This window comes from Manis pentadactyla, chromosome 3 (assembly GCF_030020395.1).
Source record: "Manis pentadactyla isolate mManPen7 chromosome 3, mManPen7.hap1, whole genome shotgun sequence".
Taxonomy (NCBI): domain Eukaryota; kingdom Metazoa; phylum Chordata; class Mammalia; order Pholidota; family Manidae; genus Manis; species Manis pentadactyla.
The window spans coordinates 173,159,999-173,178,705 of NC_080021.1; the positions used below are offsets into that span (position 1 = coordinate 173,159,999).

General features: G+C 39.1%; 1 protein-coding gene across 2 annotated transcripts in view; it reads right to left on the minus strand.

The window, feature by feature from the left end:
* The window catches only part of MLLT3 (MLLT3 super elongation complex subunit), a 277,727-nt gene that overhangs the window by 70,993 nt on the left and 188,027 nt on the right, over window positions 1–18,707 (minus strand). For both annotated transcript variants that reach the window (XM_036887878.2, XM_036887885.2), the window contains exon 5: window positions 10,942–11,616. In XM_036887878.2, coding sequence (XP_036743773.2) covers window positions 10,942–11,616 — 675 coding nt within the window. The remainder of the gene's footprint in view (window positions 1–10,941; window positions 11,617–18,707) is intronic.

An 18,707-nucleotide genomic window follows, 5' to 3' on the forward strand; every position in this document is an offset into this window, starting at 1 on the left:
ATATTAGGGAAACACTGCAGAAAGACCAGTGAGCAGAGGCCTGGGGCTGGCAACGGAGAATAAAGAAAAACGAACGACCACCTTTTTTTTTTTTAATTAAAAAAAATTTTTTTTTTTTTTTAATTAAAAAAATTTTTTTTCTTGTTTTTTTTTGTGGTCGTTGTTTTGTTTTGGCGGGTGCTTTTTGGAAGTCTTAAAGGGGCAGGGCGGGTCACTTAATCCAGAGGTAGGGAATCCGGGATCTCTGGGCACCCTAACCCCTGGGCTGCAGGGAGCAGGGAGGCCCCTTACGGAGATAAATAGCCTCCCAGCAGCTCCTGCTCCAACGCGACTCCACCATTTTGGAGTAGCTGCCCGAGCCAGGCCACGCCCACAGCAACAGCGGAGATTAACTCCATAGCAGCCGGGCAGGAAGCAGAAACCCTGTCTGCACGCAGCTGCGCAGCACGAGCCACTAGAGGCCGCTGTTTTCCCAGGAGAGGAGGGCCACAAACCAACAAGAAGGGAAGTCCTTCCAGCCGTCACTCGTCCCAGTTCTGCAGACTATTCCTATCACCATGAAAAGGCAAAGCTACAGGCAGACAAAGATCACAGAGACAACACCAGAGAAGGAGACAGACCTAACCAGTCTTCCTGACAAAGAATTCAAAATAAGAATCATAAACATGCTGACAGAGATGCAGAGAAATACGCAAGAAAAATGGGATGAAGTCCGGAAAGAGATCACAGATGCCAGAAAGGAGATCGCAGAAATGAAACAAACTCTGGAAGGGTTTATAAGCAGAATGGATAGAATGCAAGAGGCCATTGATGGAATTGAAATCAGAGAACAGGAACGCATAGAAGCTGACATAGAGAGAGACAAAAGGATCTCCAGGAATGAAACAATATTAAGAGAACTGTGTGACCAATCTAAAAGGAGCAATATCCGTATTATAGGGGTCCCAGAAGAAGAAGAGAGAGGCAAAGAGATGGAAAGTATCTTAGAAGAAATAATTGCTGAAAACTTCCCCACACTAGGGGAGGAAGTAATCAAACAGACCACGGAAATACACAGAACCCCCAACAGAAAGGATACAAGAAGGGCAACACCAAGACACATAATAATTAAAATGGCAAAGATCAAGGACAAGGAAAGAGTGTTAAAGGCAGCTAGAGAGAAAAAGGTCACCTATAAAGGGAAACCCATCAGGCTAACGTCAGATTTCTCAACAGAAACCCTACAGGCCAGAAGAGAATGGCATGATATATTTAATACAATGAAACAGAAGGGCCTTGAACCAAGGATACTGTATCCAGCACGACTATCATTCAAATATGACGGTGGGATTAAACAATTCCCAGACAAACAAAAGCTGAGGGAATTTGCTTTCCACAAACCACCTCTACAGAACATCTTACAGGGACTGCTCTAGATGGGAGCACTCCTAGAAAGAGCACAGCACAAAACACCCAACATATGAAGAATCGAGGAGGAGGAACAAGAAGGGAGAGAAGAAAAGAATCTCCAGACAGTGTATATAACAGCTCAATAAGCGAGCTAAGTTAGGCAGTAAGATACTAAAGAGGCTAACCTTGAACCTTTGGTAACCACGAATTTAAAGCCTGCAATGGCAATAAGTACATATCTTTCAATAGTCACCCTAAATGTTAATGGGTTGAATGCACCAATCAAAAGACACAGAGTAACAGAATGGATAAAAAAGCAAGACCCATCTATATGCTGCTTACAAGAAACTCACCTCAAACCCAAAGACATGTACAGACTAAAAGTCAAGGGATGGAAAAACATATTTCAAGCAAACAACAGTGAGAAGAAAGCAGGGGTTGCAGTACTAATATCAGACAAAATAGACTTCAAAACAAAGAAAGTAACAAGAGATAAAGAAGGACACTACATAATGATAAAGGGCTCAGTCAAACAAGAGGATATAACCATTCTAAATATATATGCACCCAACACAGGAGCACCAGCATATGTGAAACAAATACTAACAGAACTAAAGGGGGATATAGACTGCAATGCATTCATTCTAGGAGACTTTAACACACCACTCACCCCAAAGGATAGATCCACTGGGCAGAAAATAAGTAAGGACACGGAAGCACTGAACAACACAGTAGAGCAGATGGACCTAATAGACATCTATAGAACTCTACATCCAAAAGCAGCGGGATATACATTCTTCTCAAGTGCACATGGAACATTCTCCAGAATAGACCACATACTAGGCCACAAAAAGAGCCTCAGAAAATTCCAAAAGATTGAAATCCTACCAACCAACTTTTCAGACCACAAAGGCATAAAACTAGAAATAAACTGTACAAAGAAAGCAAAGAGGCTCACGAACACATGGAGGCTTAACAACACGCTCCTAAATAATCAATGGATCAATGACCAAATCAAAATGGAGATCCAGCAATATATGGAAACAAATGACAACAACAACACTAAGCCCCAACTTCTGTGGGACACAGCAAAAGCAGTCTTAAGAGGAAAGTATATAGCAATCCAAGCATATTTAAAAAAGGAAGAGCAATCCCAAATGAATGGTCTAATGTCACAATTATCGAAATTGGAAAAAGAAGAACAGATGAGGCCTAAGGTCAGCAGAAGGAGGGACATAATAAAGATCAGAGAAGAAATAAATAAAATTGAGAAGAATAAAACAATAGCAAAAATCAATGAAACCAAGAGCTGGTTCTTCGAGAAAATAAACAAAATAGATAAGCCTCTAGCCAGACTTATTAAGAAGAAAAGAGAGTCAACACAAATCAACAGCATCAGAAACGAGAAAGGAAAAATCACGACGGACCCCACGGAAATGCAAAGAATTATTGGAGAATACTATGAAAACCTATATGCTAACAAGCTGGGAAACCTAGGAGAAATGGACAACTTCCTAGAAAAATATAACCTTCCAAGATTGACCCAGGAAGAAACAGAAAATCTAAACAGACCAATTACCAGCAACGAAATTGAAGAGGTAATCAAAAAACTACCAAAGAACAAAACCCCCGGGCCAGATGGATTTACCTCAGAATTTTATCAGACATACAGGGAAGACATAATACCCATTCTCCTTAAAGTTTTCCAAAAAATAGAGGAGGAGGGGATACTCCCAAACTCATTCTATGAAGCTAACATCACCCTAATACCAAAACCAGGCAAAGACCCCACCAAAAAAGAAAACTACAGACCAATATCCCTGATGAACGTAGATGCAAAAATACTCAACAAAATATTAGCAAACCGAATTCAAAAATACATCAAAAGGATCATACACCATGACCAAGTGGGATTCATCCCAGGGATGCAAGGATGGTACAACATTCGAAAGTCCATCAACATCATCCACCACATCAACAAAAAGAAAGACAAAAACCACATGATCATCTCCATAGATGCTGAAAAAGCATTTGACAAAGTTCAACATCCATTCATGTTAAAAACTCTCAGCAAAATGGGAATAGAGGGCAAGTACCTCAACATAATAAAGGCCATCTATGATAAACCCACAGCCAACATTATATTGAACAGCGAGAAGCTGAAAGCATTTCTGCTGAGATCGGGAACTAGACAGGGATGCCCACTCTCTCCACTGTTATTTAACATAGTGCTGGAGGTCCTAGCCACGGCAATCAGACAAAACAAAGAAATACAAGGAATCCAGATTGGTAAAGAAGAAGTTAAACTGTCACTATTTGCAGATGACATGATACTGTACATAAAAAACCCTAAAGACTCCACCCCAAAACTACTAGAACTGATATCGGAATACAGCAAAGTTGCAGGATACAAAATCAACACACAGAAATCTGTGGCTTTCCTATATACTAACAATGAACCAACAGAGAGAGAAATCAGGAAAACAACTCCATTCACAATTGCATCAAAAAAAATAAAATACCTAGGAATAAACCTAACCAAAGAAGTGAAAGACTTATACTCTGAAAACTACAAGTCACTCTTAAGAGAAATTAAAGGGGACACTAACAGATGGAAACTCATCCCATGCTCGTGGCTAGGAAGAATTAATATCATTAAAATGGCCATCCTGCCCAAAGCAATATACAGATTTGATGCAATCCCTATGAAACTACCAGCAACATTCTTCAATGAACTGGAACAAATAATTCAAAAATTCATATGGAAACACCAAAGACCCCGAATAGCCAAAGCAATCCTGAGAAAGAAGAATAAAGTAGGGGGGATCTCACTCCCCAACTTCAAGCTCTACTATAAAGCCATAGTAATCAAGACAATTTGGTACTGGCACAAGAGCAGAGCCACAGACCAATGGAACAGACTAGAGAATCCAGACATTAACCCAGACATATATGGTCAATTAATATTTGATAAAGGAGCCATGGACATACAATGGCGAAATGACAGTCTCTTCAACAGGTGGTGCTGGCAAAACTGGACAGCTACATGTAGGAGAATGAAACTGGACCATTGTCTAACCCCATATACAAAAGTAAACTCAAAATGGATCAAAGACCTGAATGTAAGCCATGAAACCATTAAACTCTTGGAAGAAAACATAGGCGAAAACCTCTTAGACATAAACATGAGTGACCTCTTCTTGAACATATCTCCCCGGGCAAGGAAAACAACAGCAAAAATGAGTAAGTGGGACTATATTAAGCTGAAAAGCTTCTGTACAGCAAAAGACACCATCAATAGAACAAGAAGGATCCCTACAGTATGGGAGAATATATTTGAAAATGACACATCCGATAAAGGCTTGACGTCCAGAATATATAAGGAGCTCTCACGCCTCAACAAACAAAAAACAAATAACCCAATTAAAAAATGGGCAGAGGAACTGAACAGACAGTTCTCCAAAAAAGAAATACAGATGGCCAACAGACACATGAAAAGATGCTCCACATCGCTAATTATCAGAGAAATGCAAATTAAAACTACAATGAGGTATCACCTCACACCAGTAAGGATGGCTGCCATCCAAAAGACAAACAACAACAAATGTTGGCGAGGCTGTGGAGAAAGGGGAACCCTCCTACACTGCTGGTGGGAATGTAAATTTGTTCAACCATTGTGGAAAGCAGTATGGAGGTACATCAAAATGCTCAAAACAGACTTACCATTTGACCCAGGAATTCCACTCCTAGGAATTTACCCCAAGAACGCAGCAATCAAGTTTGAGAAAGACAGATGCACCCCTATGTTTATCGCAGCACTATTTACAATAGCCAAGAATTGGAAGCAACCTAAATGTCCATCAATAGATGAATGGATAAAGAAGATGTGGTACATATACACAATGGAATACTATTCAGCCATAAGAAAAGGGCAAATCCAATCATTTGCAGCAACATGGATGGAGCTGGAGGGTATTATGCTCAGTGAAACAAGCCAAGCGGAGAAAGAGAAATACCAAATGATTTCACTTATCTGTGGAATATAAGAACAAAGGAAAAACTGAAGGAACAAAACAGCAGCAGAATCACAGAACTCAAGAATGGACTAACAGGTACCAAAGGGAAAGGGACTGGGGAGGATGGGTGGGTAGGGAGGGATAAGGGGGGGAGAAGTAGGGGGGTATTAAGATTAACATGCATGGGGGGGTAGGAGAAAAGGGAGGGCTGTACAACACAGAGAAGGCAAGTAGTGATTCTACAACATTTTGCTATGCTGATGGACAGTGACTGTAAAGGGGTTTATAGGGGAGACCTGGTATAGGGGAGAGCCTAGTAAACATAATATTCGTCATGTAAGTGTAGATTAGTGATAGCAAAAAAAAAAAAAAAAAAAAAAAAAAAAAAAGGGCAGTTCCTGTGTGGTAACCTCCAACGAGTTCTACACAAGGGTATAAAGGGCATATAAAAGTGTAGGCAAAGGGTCTGTTTGTGTTTATACAGAGGATCAAAGCCTAATTGGGCTACCCCGAAAATGAACTAAGATACGATATGAAAAAGAACTTCCAACATCTGCACCCTCTGGAAGACTCATGCCAGAAGATGATCATCAAAAAACCCCAACAAAGATCCACGCACTGCTACAGCTGTAGATGCATTCATCCCACCAGTTCCTGGACCTGCCATGGGAATGAGGAAGGAGATATCTAAGCTGGCCTGTGCATACAGTAAAACAACAAAATTGGACTGGATCTATACTGTTGGAACTCAACCAAGAATTTGGAGAAGTGCAAATTGTAGCGCTCCAAAGTCTTACAACTACAAACTATTTATTGTTAAAAGAACATATGGCATGTGAACAGTCCCCAGGAATGGGTTGTTTTAATTTGTCTGATTTCTCTCAGACTGTTCAAGTTCATTTGGACAATATCCACCATATCATAGATAAGTTTTCACAAATGCCTAAGGTGCCTAACTGGTTTTCTTGGTTTCACTGCAGATGGCTGGTAATTACAGATATGCTTTGGTTATGTAACTATACTCCTATTATGTTAATGTGTGTGTGCAATTTAAGTAGTAGCTTAAAACCTATACATGCTGAAGTTACTCTACAAGAAGATATATCAAAGAAATAATCAATCTTCCCATGTTTTCTTCCGCCTGCTACTTCTAAAGCTTTTCTTCTTCCTTCCTAATTACAACCCTTAAATAGAATTCGTGCCTCATATCAAATTTACCGAGTATCATAATTCTTCCAAGTGGTAAAGATACCTCAAGACAAATGCTGGGCATAGAAGCCACAGGCCATAAATATGCAAAGAAGTAAAAAGCTAACTTTTTCAAACAATAAGGCTTCTCTCTCACTTACCAACTTCACATTTCCCTGTATGGCCCCGGAAGATGACTGGTTAGCCAGAGACGGGTAAGATTCCTCAAGGGAGGAACAACCTAAGACAGGCACAGTCGCAGGGGGGCCATCAGGTGAGAAATTGGGGATCAACAGAGGTGAGGCTTAGAACCTCACCCCCCCGTTCTGAGAGAAATCTTCTACATACGTGGATGTTTTATTGCCCTGGTCTAGCTTGGATTAACACATAGTCTACAGGCACACACCTGATCATCTACATGTGCTCTCTTACAACACTAAACTATGTTTTCTACCTTTATCTTGTATCTACCTACCACTTCAGCATTTTATTAAAAATAATAATAATAAAGAGAGAAATGTGGTATCCACATATAAATCAAGTATAAAAACCAAATGAGTATTCATATTTGAACTGACTGTTTAGAGTTCATAATGCATGAGCAAAACCGAAAGTTTCTGTGATGACTGCCCTTGTACTGTTCACTATGTAACTTATTCATTATGTAAGAATTTGTTCTACATGTAAAAACTTGTTTGTTATGCCTCAGAAGATTGGAGACTGACAAAAATTAGGCTTGGGGTGGAATAATGATTGTGCATTGAGCATTGACTCCCCTATACAGAATTTTATTGTCGTTAACAACCATTTGATCAATAAATATGAGAGATGCCCTCACAAAAAAAAAAAAAAAAAAAAAAAAGGACAGACTTCCAATGGTAAAATAAATTAGTAACCGGGATGTAAGGTATAGCATAAGGAATATAGTCAAGATATTGTAACAGCCTGGTAGGGTGATAGCTGGAACCTAGAATTATGTATATAAATGTTCTACCACTGTGTTGTACACTTGAAACTCATGTAATGTAATACTGTGTGTCAACTACCCTTCAATAAAAAATAATTATTAATAAAAAAAAAAAAAAAAAAAAAAAATATATGACCCATACACTTGAAAAATAAACTAAAAATTCTGCTGTATGTTTAAATAACAAAAAAATCTCTTTCAAAGCTATAGGTTATAGCCAGAAGCCAAATCAGACATAACAATAGCTAGCATGTTTTTGATTAGTGTGCTAAGTTCTTTACCCAAATTTACGGTTTTCACAATCATTCTGTAAACTAAATACTGTCATTATTGCCACTTCACAAAAAAAGAAATTAAGAAATACAGAAGGTTAAATCCTTTGCTTAAGATCACTGGTGGAGCTGGGATTCAAAATACAGCCTGTCCAACATCAGAATGCAGACTCCTAATTATTTGTTTACTGTGACTACCTAGCTACCTATCCATTATCAACAAATAAGTGACACCTCAAAAAACATGCAGGCAAATAAACTATGAATATACTTCAATTTTTCTTCTCATATACAAAGTATATCAAATTCTTAACCCAACAGAACCATATTGAATTAACAATCTAAATTTCCTAATTCATCTTAATAACACTGGTTTACATACTTATACAAAACCTGAATCTAAGTTAACTATGAAAAAGTTTCTTTAAGTTCTTTCTTTTAACTGTTAACTAATCTGTACCATGGCAAGATACTGTCTTTTCAGATATACCACGTAAGTAATCTTTTTTCCCCAGCCTTTCCAGATTCTGCACACTCTTCCAATTTCTTTTTGTGTCTTTCTTATGTTTCCAAAGTCCATGATCTCTGCCCACTATGTCTAAAATTACCCATCACTCAATTGCCTACAAAAGAACATAAATCTGGTGCATATTCAAAGATAATGGAAAGGCCTTTAGAGAGATCAGGTCATTTGATCATACTTACTCAAATGCAGACATGCTTACCATTGGGACAGTGTGAACCGTGCCCCCTGAAGCTGGGCCTTCCCCAAGCTACCAAATCAGTAACTGGCCGAGGGAGGCTATAGGCTGTTTACTGCCTTCCATTAAATTGCCTCTTGTTCCTTCTGCCTTGCCCACAGAAGGGACACCACGTAGGAGAAAGGCCCAACAAAGGCTATCTTCACTACTGGAATAAGAGAATCTCAGCCTTCTTTTATCTTCCCTTCCTGAATACTCTTCTGTCCCACTACCTCCATTTAGAGAATTAGGCCACAGCAGAAATAGTTAAGACATTACTACTACCAGAAAACTGTTAAGGGAAGCACATTTGTAGGGTTTTATACCCAAGTAATACCATAAAGTGTTTAGGGGCTTTCTCTGTAAGGACATGAATAGCACATTACAAAAACTCCTTTTATGATCACTGGATATATGGCTCTTACAGGTCATGAATTGTTTTGAAAATGTGCTACCTACTATAAGGAATTACAATTCTAACTCTTCATTCCAGAAGATTTTTTCAAAGTATTGCTTTAGATAAATATACTAAGTCAAACACGAAGTTTATGAAAAGGAAAGTGTTATCTCATAAATCATATATTAAAGAGAGGGAGCAAGTGGCAAACAGAACAAGAATACAGAGATTTAGCTACAGAGGAAGATCATCTGTGATTTTCATATGGAAAGAGAATTCAACAGTGTGTTATGAATGCCATTTGGTATTCTCACAAATCAGCAAACATTCAAGAAAGATTACTTTCATAATTTTGACCATGACCTACTATAAGAAATACATACCCTCTGAAATAAAATTCCATGGCTCACCGATGAATCACAACCCACAATTTGAAAACCTCTGTTCTAGAAGAATTGCAACATGTCAGAATATGGAAAGACAAAGTTGCTCAACTTGACATTCTTAATAGGTTAATCACACCCCAACAGCTTCCATGAACATTTCAAGAGCAACTTGAAATAAAAATCAAACATACAAAAAAGTTCCAAGTAACATCTGCATCAAGAGCAAGTCTGAATTACAAGGAGAGGTAAAGTATCATTATAAAGCCTTTGCCAAACATTGGAACATATTGCCCAGTCTCCAGTATTTTATGTGCTACACTGCTCCTAATCTGATCTATTAGAGGTGGTCTCTGGATGACTGGGGGTCAGTACTGATGCCATGTCCTAATCCTGGCTGGCTTTCTACCCAGGACAGTGCAAATGCAGAAAAGAGAATATACTACTAAGACCCCTACCTCTGGCCAGTATTTCAACTAGGAACATTTGTGGGGCAACCCCACGGGACAAAGAAGCATTCTAAGATTGCCAGCAATTTTTAGCCAGATATCTTCATTGAACGTGGTCTAGAAATACTGACAAGCCCAAGTAAAGAGATTACTCGAATAGCTCATGACTGATAAGTAACTCAAGTAGGCCAATGTTGGGAAAAGAGGAAAAGTGATGAGTAGATAACTTCAAAGTAAATAAATGTTCATCCTCTGGAAATATAATGGGATGTTTTATGGTTCACTAATAGCTCTGTCACTAGATGTGTAAGATTTCTTACAATGGCAGGAGGTTACGATAGATAACCTGAAAATCCAGTCCAACTTGGATAACTCTATAACAATAAGTATAAATTTCAACATCGGATCACATTTTGAGGGACAGCAGATGGTCAGATGTTCTTCTAGGCAGCCACTAAAGATAACCTTTTCAGTCAGCCAAAATTTCTAATGAAGATCATGTACTCTACCCCTTCCAAACCAGTGGCTATACAATGGGAAAAACATTAGATGTTTCATTTTCAAAATGACATCACCTGGTTTTATAGGCAGGTATGTATGTCAAAATTTACCAAATAAACATTTTAAATATGTACACAGTATAGTGCTTATCAGTTTGGCCAAATAAAATCATTAAAAAAAATTAGCACCAGCTTTCCAAGTAAACAAATCAGTTCATTCCACTGCTCAGAAAAGATCAACATTATAGCTACAACCCTAATATTGTCTGAGTTTTTCTTTTAGATTTCTTTCCCTTGTATTCAAGTTTTATTGCATTCTTCTCACTTTCCTAAATCAGCAATCATTGGAAGGCACAGTGACTGAGCCCCAACAGCAGCACCTCAGTATTTCTGCCACTATTCATATGACATTATTATACTACGGAATATTTCTTTCCTTTAACTTAAATCTCAGCCTAGGTCTGCAGATTCCTTACTGATTTCATGTTCTTCTTTCATTTGTTAAGGAAACGCCTATGGAAGCCCTTCCACAGGAGCACCTTACGGGTCCGCCGGCATGTTCTTCCCTTTGCCCCGAGGCCATCTGAACTACAATCTGCAATCTGGTAGGAGGAAGAGGGGACCCGGCAAGACTACTCACGTCGGACTTGGAGGACATGTTCTCCTCCACGTCGGAATCGTTGGGATCCACGATATCGTCAAACGGCGGCAGGGCCGGTTTCTTCCTCTCTGACGCCTCGCCTTCCACTTTGACCTTCCCGACCTTGACGTGAGGCTTGTCTCGCAGCTGCTTCCTGTCAGTGGAGCACGTGAGGACGAGCGGCGGCGCGCCTGAGAAGCTCTTGAACAGGGCGTCGGGGCCGCCCTTTCGCCGCCGCTTGGCTGCCGGCTCCTCAGGGTCGGGGCCGGATGGCCGCTTGCCGGGCGCCTTCTTTTCTGCCGCGCTGCCAGCCGGCGCGCCTCCCTCGGCTCTGGGCTCCTTCGACATGGGCTTCGGCTCCTTGAAGGCCATCTTAGGAACTAGTTTTTCCTCTTTCAGCGGTTTGTTTTCTTTGGGTTTCTTAGAGGATTCTTTGGAAGATTTGTTGTGGTCCCTGGAAGGTTCTTTGAAGGCACTTTTATGTTCTCTGGAGTCCTTGGAAGGCTTTTCCTTGTGCTCCTTCATGACTTTGTGAGGCTTTGAAAAACTGCTGCTGCTGCTGCTGCTGCTGCTACTGCTGCTGCTGCTACAGCTGCTGCTGCTGCTGCTGCTGCTGCTGCTACTGCAGCTGCTGCTGCTGCTGCTGCTGCTGGTGTGCGTGCTCCTGTTAGGGTCCTGCAAAGAGGCAAGAGGCAGGTGAGAATCAGTAGCTCCAGCAAGTAGACAAAGTCAGTGACACAAAATGATCCTCTTTCATGGCCCTCAAATTAGCTTCAGTAGAAACCAACAACCACAGTGCAACAGGCGGGAATGGGTGTGTGACAAACACTGAGTGGAGGTGACCTTGAGCCAGAACACAGTGAGGAAAGCTGTTCTCTGACCCGAGATGCACGGTGCTCTAAGCAGCTCAACAATGTTCACTAAATGCTGTTTCAGAAGATACCAAGATGGGTACCACTGGGCACCCTCTGGGTAACTGATGCACCTAGGATTTGCAGTGGTTGTAAGAGCTGCCTACAAAGCACTGGGACACAAAATGAAGAGGGTTAATTGTTTTGGGAGCTTGGGGAAAAGAACAATTCATAAATTTGCAGAGAGTGAACACCTGAATCAGGTCCTGAAGGATAAACAGATAATTACTAGAAAGAGAAGGAGGAGACCAAGGACTAGAATGAACTACAATAATGAGGGATGAAAGCAGAGAGTATGTTTGGGGAGCAGCATTCAGCTATGGCAAAGATTGAGAAGAAGACAGAAAAATAGCCACAGGTCACATAGTGAGGGCAAACAGTATTAAATTTTAAATGGCTTTTCAATATGAAGAATCACATAACCCAAAAAAGAAAATACTTAAGAAAAAGGAATAAACAGTATCCAAACTGGTAAGGAAAAAATAAAATTGTCACTATTTGCACACAGCATGATACCATATGTAGAAAACCTTGAAGATGCCATCAAAAAACTATTAGAACTAATAAATAAATTCAGTAAAGTTGCAGGATATGAAATCAATACAGAGAGATCTATAGTGTTTATGTTTACTAATAATAAATGAGCACAGAAATTCATAAAACAATCCCATTTATAACTGCATCAAAAAGAATCAAAAAGAACAAAATAATTAAGAATAAATTAAACCTACAATGTGGAAGACCTGTACTCTGAAAACTATAGGACACTGGTGGAAGAAACTGAATACAACACAAATAAATGGAAAGATACACCATGCTCATGGATTAGAAGAATCAATATTGTTCAACTACTCCCCAAAGCAATCTCTAGATTCAGTGCATCCCTATCAAAATACCAACAGTATTCTTCACAGAACTAAAACAAAGAATCCAAAAATTTATACAGAACCATAAAAGATCCCAAATAGTAAAAGTAATTTTGAGAAAGGAGAACAAAGGTGAAGGTATCACCTGCTCTGACTTCAAACTATACATAAAGCTACAGTAATCAAAACAGAATGGTACTGTCCCCAAAACAGACACATAGATTAATGGACAAGAATAGAGAGCCCAGAAATAAATCCATGCCTGTGTGCTCAATTATTATATGACAAAGGAGGCAAGAATATTCAATCAGGAAAAGACAGTCTTTTCAATAAACGGTGTTGGGAAAATTGGACAGCTTTGTGCAAAAATATAAAACTGGACCACTTTCTTATACCATACACAAAAATAAACTCTTAAAGACATAAATTAAGACCTGAAATCATAAAAGTACTAAAAGAAAACATAGGCAGTAAATTCTTGGACATCAGCATTAGTAACTTTTTTCTGAATATGTCTCCTCAGGCAAAAGAAAGAAAAGCAAAAACAAACAAGCAGGACTACATCAAACTAAAAAGCTTCCACACAGCAAAGGAAACTATCAACACAACAAAGAAGCAGCCTACAATATGGGAGAATATATTTACAAATGATGTATCTGATAAGGGGCTAATATATAAAGTATATAAGGAACTCACACAATTCAACACCAACAGAACAATCTGATTAAAAAATGGGCAGAGGACCTGAATTGACATTTTTCCAAAGAAGATCTACAGATGGCCAACAGACACATGAAAAAATGGTAAACATCACTAATCACCAAAGTAATGCAAATCAAAAACACAATAAGATATAACCTCACACTTGTCATATTGGCTAGTATCAAAAAGACAAGAAGAAGTAACAAGTGTTGATGAGTATGTTGAGAAAAGAAAACCTTTAGGCACTGTGAGAGAGAATGTAAATTAGTGCAGCCACTATGGAAACCAGTATAGAATTTCCTCAAAAAATTAAAAACAGAAATACCATATGACCCAGCAATTCTATTTCTGGGTTTTTACTTGAAAAACAGAAAAAAAACCACTAATTGAAAAATATACATGACCACTATGGTTATTGCAGCACTATTTACAATGACCATGACATGGAAGCAACTTAAGTGTTAATTGCTAGATGATTGGAGAAAGAAAATGTACATATATGCAATGGATTCTACTCAATCATCAAAAAAAATGAAATCTTCCCATTTGCGACAACATGGATAGACCTAGAAGCTCTTATGCTAAGTAAAATAAGTCGGATTAAAGATGGTGGTGTGAGATGTGTGACAGAGACCTTCTCCTAAAACCACATATCATACAAAAATATAACTAACAAAACTAATTGTGCAGGAGCAACAGAAAAGAAGGCTGCACCAGACTGCATACACCTGGAGAAAAAGAACAGACCTCACAGAACAGGGTAACATACCACAGCCATGATCCGATAGGACTCAAGCCCTTCCCTCACCCCAGCTCACCTGAGGGATGAAAACAAATGGGGCAGGGAGGGAGTGGAGGCAATGACTGCAGAACACCTAGCCCTGGAGACCTGCTCTGGGAGCGCAAACCTACATTGCATGGTGCTCTGGGTGGAAAGCTAAGACAGGCAGAATACCTGGAGAAACTGAGATTCCAGATGCTTGTGTAAAACAGGGATCCATATCCAGCTGCTGTGGCTGGGCAGTCTGAGAGACTTCCTAAAAGCAAGAGGGCAGCTAAAAGGGCAGGATTTCACATAGCTTACTGCTCAGGAGAAAGGGCAGGTAGACAAAATTGTCCAGGTGCACTTTGCCTAGCAAGATGGGAACCTTCAGGATCTTCAGACGCTCCATCCTGCGGGCTGGCTAAGCAGCACCAAGGCCCCCCAACGTGATACGAAACCTGTTGCCCCTTCTTCCTGACCAGCTCACACCTGGTTCACAAACCAGCAAACCCTGTGCTGTCGTCAGGCCAGCCAGAGGGAAGTCCCAACTTTAGCAGCTACAAAGACAAACCATAGAGGCTTACACCTGTGTGTTTGGCCCACTGGTACTGGCAGTGGAGACAGGCAGAGTAGCCGGGAAGCAAGAAACAGCAGTTTCCTCCCTGGAGGCACAAGCACTGCTCCCCTGAGATGCCCAACATCACTCCAAGGGATGAGCAACTCCAGAGAGCAGAGCTTCTGGGCACTAGAGGGCACCACATACAAATATGAAACAATAAAGGAACCTAGTTCAAAGCAAAATTTCACCAACACCAAAAAAAGGATCGAGTTAGATGGAACTAATCAATCTTCCTGGAAGAGATTTCAAAATAAAAATCATAAACATACTCCTGAAGGTACAGAAAAATATTCAGGAACTCAGGAATGAATTTAGGATGAAGATCCGATCACAGGAACACAAAGGAGGTTTTTAAAAGCATATTAAATATGGTGGAGGAGATGATAAATGAAATAGAAACTAGACAAGAGGAATACAAAGAAGGTGAGGCACAGAGAGAAAAAAGGATCTCTAAGAATGAAAGAACATTGAGAGAACTGTGTGACCAATCGAAACGGAGCAATATTCATATTGTAGGGGTACCAGAAGAAGAAGAGAGAGAAAAAGGGATAGAAACTGTCTTTGAGGAAGTAATTGCTGAAAACTTCCCCAATCTGGGGAAAGAAATAGTCAAGCCGGCCATGGAGGTGCAAAGATCTCCCAGCACAAGGGAATCAAGGAAGACAACACCAAGACATATAATAATTAGAGTGGCAAACATCAAGGATAAGGACAAACTATTAGAAGCAGCCAGAGAGAGAAATAAGATCACATACAAAGGAAAACCCATCAGGCTATCATCAGACTTCTCAGCAGAAACCCTACAGGCCAGAAGGGAGTGGCATGATGTATTTAATACAGTGAAGCAGAAGGGTCTCGAACCAAGAATACTGTACCCAGCAAGATTATCATTTAAATTTGAAGGAGGGATTAAACAATTTCCAGATAAGCAAAAAGTGAGAGAATTTACCTCCCACAAACCATCTCTACAGCATATTTTGGAGGGACTGCTATAGATGGAAGTATTCCTAAGGCTAAATGGCTGTCATCAGAGGTAATAAGCCACAGTAAAGAAAGTAGAACAGTTAATTACTACGAAAATGCAAAATTAAGTCAACTACCCCCAAAGTCAGTCAAGGGATAGACAAAGAGTACAGAATATGATACCTAATATATAAAGAATGGAAAAAGAAGAAAAAGGAGGAAAAAAAAAAGGAACCTTTACATTGTTTGTGATAGCATACTAAGTGAGTTAAATTAAACACTTACAATAGTAAGGAAGTTACCCTTGAACATTTGGTAATGACGAATCTAAAGCTTCCAATAGCAGTAAGTACATACCCACTGATAATCACTCTAAATGTAAATCGTCCAAATGCACCCATTAAAAGACACAGAGTCACTGACTGGATCAAAAATCAAGACCCACCTATATACTGCCTACAAGAGACTCACTTCAAACTCAAAGACATACACAGACTAAAAGTGAAGGGATGGAAAAAGATATTTCAGGCAAGTAATAGGGAGAAAAAAGCAGGAGTTCCAGTTCTTGTATCAGACAAAATAGACTTCAAAACAAAGAAAGTCACAAGAGACAAAGAAGTACATTACATAATGATGAAGCAGTCAACCGAACAAGAGGATATAACCATTATAAATATCTATGCACCCGACACAGGAGCACTGACATATATGAAACAAATACTAACAGAATTAAAAGGGGAAATAGAATGCAATGCATTAATTCTAGAAGACTTCAACACTCCACTCACTCCAAACGACAGATCAACCAGATAGAAAATAAGCTAAGGACACAGAGGCATTGACCAACATATTAGAACAGATGGACCTATTAGAACAGATGGACCTAACAGACATCTACAGAACTTTCCACCCAAAAGCAACAGGATACACATTCTACTCAAGTGAACATGGAACATTTTCCAGAATAGATCATATACTAGGACACAAAAAGAGCCTCAGTGAATTCAAAAAGATTGAAATTGTACCAACCAGCTTCTCAGACCACAAAGGTATGAAACTAGAAATAAATTATGCAAATAAAACAAAAAAGCCCACAAACACATGGAAGTTTCATAACATACTCCTAAATAACCAGTGGATCAAAGACCAAATAAAACAGAGATCAAGCAATATATGGAGACAAACGACATCAATAATTTAACACCGCAAAATCTGTGGGATGCAGCGAAAGCCATGCTAAGAGGAAAGTATACTGCAATACGGGCCTACCTCAGGAAAGAAGAACAATCCCATATGAGTAGTCTAAACTCACAATTAACGAAACTAGGAAAAGAACAAATGAGGCCCAAGGTCAGTAGAAGGGGGGATATAATAAAGATTAGAGCATAAATAAATAAAATCGAGAAGAATAAAAGAATAAAAAGAATCAATGAAAGCAAGAGCTGGTTCTTCAAGAAAATAAACAAAATAGGTAAACCCCTGGCCAGACTTATCAAGACAAAAAGAGAGTCTACACACATAAACAGAATCAGAAATGAGAAAGGAAAAATCACTACAGAAACAACAGAAATACAAAGAATTATGAGAGAATACTGTGAAAAATTATATGCTAACAAACTGGATAACTAGAAGAAATGGACAACTTTCTAGAAAAATACAACCTTCCAAAGCTGACCAAGGAAGAAACAGAAAATCTAAACAGACCAATAACTAGCAATGAAATTGAGTTGGTAATCAAAGAACTACCTTCCAAACTCATTCTATGAGGCCAGCTTCACCCAAATACCAAAACCAAGCAAAGACAAAACAAAAAAATGAAATTACAGACCAACAACCCTGATGAACATAAATGCAAAAATACTCAACAAAATACTAGCAAACCAAATTCAATAATACCTCAAAAAGATAATCCATTATGATCAAGTAGGATTTATTCCAGGGATACAAGGATGGTACAATATTAGAAAATCCACTAACATCATACACCATAATCAACAAAAAGAAGAACAAAAACCACATGATCATCTCCATAGATGCCAAAAATGCATTCAACAAAATTCAACATCCATTCATGATAAAAACTCTCAACAAAATGGGCATAGAGGGAAAGGACCTCAACATAATAAAGGCCATATATGACAAACCCACAGCCAACATCATACTTAACACTGAGAAGCTGAAAGCTCTTCCTCTAAGATTGGGAACAAGACAAGGATAACCACTCTCTCCATGTTTATTCAACATAGTTCTGGAGGTCCTTGCCACAGCCATCAGACAACAAAAAGAAATAAAAGGCATCCAGATTAGTAAAAAAGAAGTTAAACTGTCACTGTTTGCAGATGACATGATATTGTACATATATGATAAAGGAGCCATGTATATACTATTGAGAAATGGCAGCCTCTTCAACAACTAGTGTTGGCAAAACTGGACAGCTACATGCAAGAGAATAAAACTGGATTATTGTTTAACCCCATACACAAAAGTAAACTCCAAATGTATCAAAGACCTGAATGTAAGTTATGAAACTATAAAACTCTTAGAAGACAACATAGGCAAAAATCTCCTGAATATAAACATGAGCAACTTTTTCCTGGATGTATCTCCTTGAGCAAGGGAAACAATAGCAAAAATGAACAAATGGAACTACATCAAACTAAAAAGCTTCTGTACAGCAAATGACACCATCAACAGAACAATAAGGCATCCTACAGGATGGGACAATATATTTATAAATGACATATCCGACAAGGGGTTAACATCCAAAATATATAAAGAACTCATATGCCTCAACAACCAAAAAGAAAATAACCCGATTAAAAAATGGGCGGAGGTTATGAACAGACACTTCTCCAAAGAAGAAATTCAGATGGCCAACAGGCACATGAAAAGATGCTCCACTTCGCTAATTATCAGGGAAATGCAAATAAAAACCACAATGA